Below are 6,228 nucleotides of genomic sequence, written 5' to 3'. Positions count from 1 at the left end.
TACCATTTCTTTACTGTTTTCAACAATGAAAAAATATTTAATATTTTCTTTGTTTGTTGTTTTCTATTTTCAGAATTTATTAAAGAATTCAAGGACAAAGCCATTGTTGATGCCCATGCTGCCAAGTCACAAATCCAAGGCAGCAAAAAGAAGATGGTTACATCCACCAACATCAGCTCATCACAGCCAAGAAAGTCTTCCAATCCAAGCAAATCCTCAAAGGAAAGCAAGAACAAGAAATAGGTAAAAGATAAATGACCATGTGAGCTATATTGTGGTATGCATGTTTCTCCTTGGCGTAATCTTAATTTTTTTTCCAATCTGCATGTTTCAATTGTGATTTGTGTTCTAACTAGGCCAAGGTCAGAATGAACTTATATTATTTTTACAAGAAACTAGGTCACTTGTCAATCTCACTTATCATTTTATCGCTGCAGTTCCATTGTATGCGGTTTTAGCCTTTTAGGACTAAAAAATGTCCCTTCTTGATGATACTGTGTCAGTTCTAATATCTAGGTTTAATGTGTTATTTTGATGTGATGCATTTATAGGAGTATTGTCACTCTCTGATTATTGAACGAGCACAGTTCTTACTGCATTTGTCTGCCAAGTTTTTACTTGTTCATGTGTATAAGCAAGTCCAGTAGTTTCCAGCTAGTTGCAAAGTAGTTATAATGTTTTCTATCTATCCATTTTCCAGACTGAGAAGGCTTTCCTCAAGCAGCCTGGCAAGGGAGGCAACCGATTCTGGAAGAGCATTGCTGCATTGACCTTGGCTTCAAGACTCCCAGGGAAGCAATTGAAGCAGGCAAAATGGTGGACTTGTTTCACTTGTGCTGTTGGACTTGGACCTCTTGTTTTTTCATTGCTCTATATGCTTGAATATGTGTGTGTGTGTGACTGTGTGGTGCTGGACGCCCGGAGGCTGGAGGCCTGGAGCTGTGGTCTGTGAGCATTGCTATGCAGCCTATGCTGTTGCCTGTTGGACCTCTTGGCTCTTGTTTTCTTACTGCAGCCTGCAGGCTTGAATTTGCTTTAATATTTGAGAGAACAATAACACATATGTATTGTACTGTTGTTTGTTTAAATTGTCCCTTTTGACTGCATGAAAATCAGGCAAATTGCTGCTGAAATTTGCAATTGAATGGGGTGTTTCCTGGTTCCTGAAAATTCGGTTCCATCGGTTAGAACCGAAACCGAACCGAATTACCCGAAACCGAAATTCCTCGATTCCGTATCTTCAAAGTAACCGATCAGTTCCTACTTCTCAGGTAACCGAATTGTCTGAAGAACCGAACTGATCGGTTTCGGTTAACCGAACGTCCAGGCACATGGAGCTCACCTGTATATATAACACTATAAAATAGTAGCAAAAGGTAATATAGATAAAATTGATCATTATCCAATCCAATGGGCATTGATAAGAGCGACCACAATCCCTGTGGCCAAGGCTCGCCGTAGCGACCACACACTCTGCCGCCCACAATGCATGGATGCATTGTTGTCAAAAAAAATGCATGGATGCAGTTGGTCGCTGGCTCCTGCGAAATCGGGCCAAGGCCCGAGGTTGGCCGGGTCAACAAAGTGGAGGCCCTGAATGTGAACTGAAGTGGCAGATTTTTTTTTTCCTTTTTTGAGAAACACGCACCTTCCTTTATTCAACTATTCAAGAATAGAATTACAAAAACCATACATGCCTATCAGTGCCACCGTTACTGTATAAGGAGCTTCTATGCGCATCACCGTTGGTTCTGATTTTCATGAACAAAACTGAAGTGGCAGATGGTCGTGGATGGATTCGCATGTCGCGTGAGCCAGGCTTGATATGGGCTTACTATAGAGGACCACGCTGATGGCTTCGTGGTGTGTGGGCTTGTGGGCTTGGAGGAGTCAGCGCCTATCTACTAGGCTAGAAGGGGCGTTCGTGTGGGCCATTTGGGCCAAGGCTATGTAGCTGTTGTGGGCCTGTGGCCTATATTTTTGCTGGTTTGTTATGTTTGAGCTGATGATCTATGAGCCTGCGAATACTCGCTCGTTCGGCTCGAGCTGGTTCGTCACCGTAACGAGTTGAAATACTGGCTCAGCTCGAGTTTAGCCAAGTCACTGACGAAGCGAGTTGTACGAACTGGTAGGTTTTTTGTTCAATATACTAGAGGCTAGAAACCAATTGGATCTCAGATGATTTTGTTGTCCACCTATCGCGCATGTGTGGTGGTGTCTTCACACATTTTTTGTTCCAATAAAAATAAGAGAGCACACAGCTCTTCTGCTGCCGCCGCAGGAAATCCGGATTCTGCTGGTAAAGACGAGATGGCGACGGCGATCCGATCGCAACCACGATCAGGCGCAGTGCTCCAAACAGGGAGCACCAGCCATCCCAAAACCACCAGGATTCTGCCACCTGGGGCATCTCGGAGCCAACAGTAGCTCTCCCAGCCAGCACGAGAAGAACGTGCTCAAAACATAAAACTAAGCAGGAAAATGGAGAAAGAATCCAAAACTCGCAATCGCTGAACCGGAATAAAGATAAGCCCAGTGCCTCTTCATTTATGCACGCCCAGACGACGACCAAAGAAGGGGAAAGAGAAGCCGAGAAGGAGAGCAACAACAGCACCTCGAGCTCTAGGCTAGGGAGTAGAGCAAATTGAAGCAGGTTTCGTGTTGATTCGGAGGCTTTCGCTTCTGTTTCCGGTGGAGATTTGAGGTCTGCGGCGACGATGGCACCTGCGAAATCCGGGGAGAAGGCGACCAGCTTCGCCATGGCCTGCAGCCTGCTCAGCCGCTACGTCAGGCAGAACGGCGCCGCCGCCGGCGATCTCGGCCTCGCCATCAGAGGTGAACTCTCTTCTCTTGTTGAGGAAAAGTTGCGGTCTTGAGGAGCTCGGTAGGTGTTCTTTATCTGTTGGGAGTTTAGCAGTGTCTGTTAGGGAGAAGTGGTGAATTGGGGTGCGATTCGTGCTAAAAGTTGCTAGTTTGAGGTGCTCCCGTAGTCGTCTCATGTCAGATCTGGTCCCAAAGTCTTGGTCCGGAAGCAAAAATGTCACTTTTTTTTTATCAAGAAGTTTGGCTTCTGTCCGTCTCTGGACAGCGTGTCTGAAAATTATGTGCTGAGCTTTTGCTGAAGAAGAGTGCTCTATTCCGATTTCAGCTGAAGCCGATGCAAAGAGGACGTCGGCAGACACGGAAAAGGGGGAGAAGATGAAGGAGACCATGGATCTCTTCCCCCAGAACGCTGGGTTCGGCTCGGAGGCCGCCATGAAGGAAGCCCTTGATGCGAGGTACTTGACGAAACAGATACCTCTCTATTCCATTCGGTTTCGGTTCACAGCCATTCTTGTTCATATACATGTTAGTATGATACTACTGCTGTAGTCAGTGATGACTGAAAACGTAGAAAAACAATCTAACTGCTGTGAGAAGCAGCTCTTGGTGGCCAGGGTTTTTTTTCCCAAAGAGCTGTGTTTCAGATCATGGCTCTTATCCTTTGTAGTTTGTATTATGCAGATGGTTCGATCATCACACGCTGCACAGATCTTTGTCTGCAGAAAATAGTGAGAAGTTAATTTATCGTCTGAAACTGAATATCTTAAGAGTATTTTTCATAGGGCTTCTTAGATTACAAGGCAGACTTTACCAAACAATCTATGGTCAAGTGTGGCAGAGCACAGTTCCTGTGATGTGTGCCAATACTTTCTTGCTATGAAGTAGTGGTTGAATGGTAGAAAATCCATCCATGAATATGTAGAACCTGGCACTCCAAAACTACTCAATGAAAAATTGGTGCCACGCAAGTTCTGAAACTTTAATTCATATAGAAGTTGTTCTTGCTTATAAGTAGGCTACCAAACTTGACAACTGTAAATATCCTGATTCTCAGGGAGCCAGAGAAGCGCCAGCTGACTATCTCCTATGGCGGGAAGGTCCTTGTGTTCGATGATTTCCCTGCAGAGAAGGCAAAAGACCTGATGCAAATGGCCAGCAAGGGTTCATCCGTAGCTCAGAACCCTGGCTTGCTGCCATCCCCCACAGTTGCAACCGTTACTGACAGCACCAAGATCGCAGCAGTGCCAGCCGCACCAATTGCCGTGGTCAACGCCCAGAAGAGTGCGGCAGGTTGCTAACTTGTCCACACATGTATATGTGCGCGGTGTTTCTCTGAATGATTTATTTCTGTCTTGCTCACTGTGTTGCAGATATACCCCAGGCTCCCAAGGCATCTCTTCGCCGGTTCCTTGAGAAGAGAAAGGATCGGTAGGTTACTCTTGCTGTTGGGATGACACAATTCTTGTTCAAATCATACAACTCTTTGAGGAGGATCTAATCTGTGGTATTCCCTATTTCAGCCTTACTGCGAAAGCACCATACCAAGGTTCCCCTTCAGATGCTACACCTGTGAAGAAGGAGATGGCGGAGGGTCAGCCATGGCTCGGGCTGGGACCTCAGATCGCCAATCCTGATCTGAGCTTGTGCAAGGAGGGGAGCCAATGATTTACATCCAGCATCACCATCTTCAAAACTGCGATACTCCTGTACCAGAGTAAAGGATCATAGAGAGACTCAACGGTCATGTGCCAAAGTGTTCTGTTTTGGGCCTATCATTCCGTGTGTGTTTCGCGTGGATACATAGGTTGTACGAATGTGAAGGACGTAGCTAATGATGGACTTGAGTAAGGATTACCGGTGCTGGGGCAGGTTTGTCTGATCAAGCCTGTGGTGGCCTGACCCAAATGTAGTTGCTAGAACAAGCTCATATTTTGGGATGTTCTGTGTTGTTTGGCTTTGGCACTTCTGTGTGTCACAAAGCTATTTATTGTCACAGATACATCCCGTATGATTGTTTTGTTTTTATTATCATGTTAATACTCTTTATTATCTTCTGGTTGTCACAGATACATCCCGAAATAGTAAGTTGCAATTTACTAGTATTATATAGTACATGCTTGAGATCTCGTATGCGTTGCTACCCCCGTGGTGCACGAGTGTGCAGGCAGGACCGCAGGAGAGCAGGCTGGCTGTACGATATGGTAGTGGCTCACTGGCCCGTGTGGGGCGGTGTGGCTCGTGGGCAAACGAAGCTGAGCGCGGAAGTTCAGGTACTCCACTGTCCAGTGCAATGGCGTGGTCGCTCTCCGTCTAGTCATCAACGACGTCGTCCAGGACCCGGCCGGAGGAGCTGGCTCGACTCTTCCAATCAGACGGCAGCATGGGAGTACCGTACACAACGCCTTCGGAGCGGCGGCGGCGCTCGGCCGGGATGGTGCTCATCAACAACTCCAACCGCAGGCGGCAGAAGCGCTCCGTCGACGAGAACCAGGACCAGGCCGTCCCTGGCCTCATGCTGGTGGAGCTCGTCGAAGTGTTCCGGAATCCGGTGAAGAGGGGCGGAGCCATAGCAAATCCGATGGAAGTGCAGTTGCAATTTTGATTGTGCAAGTTGATACATGTTGAAATTTTGATTACACAATCGCTGTTTTTCGTTTTGATGTAGATGTGCCCACACCTACTATCTTTTACATAGCTCCACCCTGAAGAAGTTTGGGCGACAATCAAGGCACTGCCGAGCGATAGGGTCCCGGGACCGGATGGCTTCACCGGAGCCTTCTACAAATCCTCATGGCCCGGTCATCCAAGATGAAGTCATGGAGGCAGTGCACGTGTTCGAGCTGGGGAACACCAGGAACATGAAGCGCCTAAACAATGCACTGATCGTGCTGCTCCCAAAGAAGGTTGGCGCAAGCTGTCCATCAGACTTCAGGCCGATCACGATAATTCACAGTTTTGCAAAGCTGATCTCCAAGTTGCTCTCACTTCGCCTAGCGCCTCGGCTGGCTGAAATGGTGAGCAGGAGCCAAAATGCCCTCATCAGAAGCCGATCTATCCATGACAACTACAAGTACGTGCAGCGAGCAGCGGTGCTGATCAGGCGGAAGAAAATCCCCATGCTGTTGTTGAAGCTTGACATATCCATTGCGTTCGACATCCTCTCTTGGCCATTCCTGCTGGAGGTACTGCAAGCGCACGGTTTCAGCGACAAATGGTGCGGCTGGATCGAGACGCTACTGAGCACCGCCTCTTCGAGGATAATACTAAACGGGCACCGAGGCCCTTCCATCAGGCACCTTAGAGGGGGTCAACAGGGGGACTCCCTGTCCCCGATGCTATTTATAATAGCAATGGACGTCCTCCACAGGCTGTTCAATAAGGCGGCGCAAGACGGAGTGCTGAAGA

At 47.5% G+C, this 6,228-nt stretch overlaps 1 protein-coding gene across 1 annotated transcript; it reads left to right on the top strand.

The window, feature by feature from the left end:
- The first annotated feature begins 2,523 nt into the window (after nt 1–2,523).
- On the top strand, nt 2,524–4,888 carry LOC136542317 (protein TIFY 10a-like). Its single transcript, XM_066534696.1, has 5 exons — nt 2,524–2,835; nt 3,149–3,278; nt 3,878–4,113; nt 4,194–4,251; nt 4,344–4,888. The coding sequence occupies exons 1-5, from the start codon at nt 2,718–2,720 to the stop codon at nt 4,486–4,488; spliced, it is 687 nt and encodes a 228-aa protein (XP_066390793.1). The 5' UTR covers nt 2,524–2,717; the 3' UTR covers nt 4,489–4,888.
- The last annotated feature ends 1,340 nt before the right edge of the window (nt 4,889–6,228 follow it).

This window comes from Miscanthus floridulus, chromosome 1, assembly GCF_019320115.1.
Source record: "Miscanthus floridulus cultivar M001 chromosome 1, ASM1932011v1, whole genome shotgun sequence".
Taxonomy (NCBI): domain Eukaryota; kingdom Viridiplantae; phylum Streptophyta; class Magnoliopsida; order Poales; family Poaceae; genus Miscanthus; species Miscanthus floridulus.
This window is presented reverse-complemented; position numbering and strand designations above follow the sequence as displayed.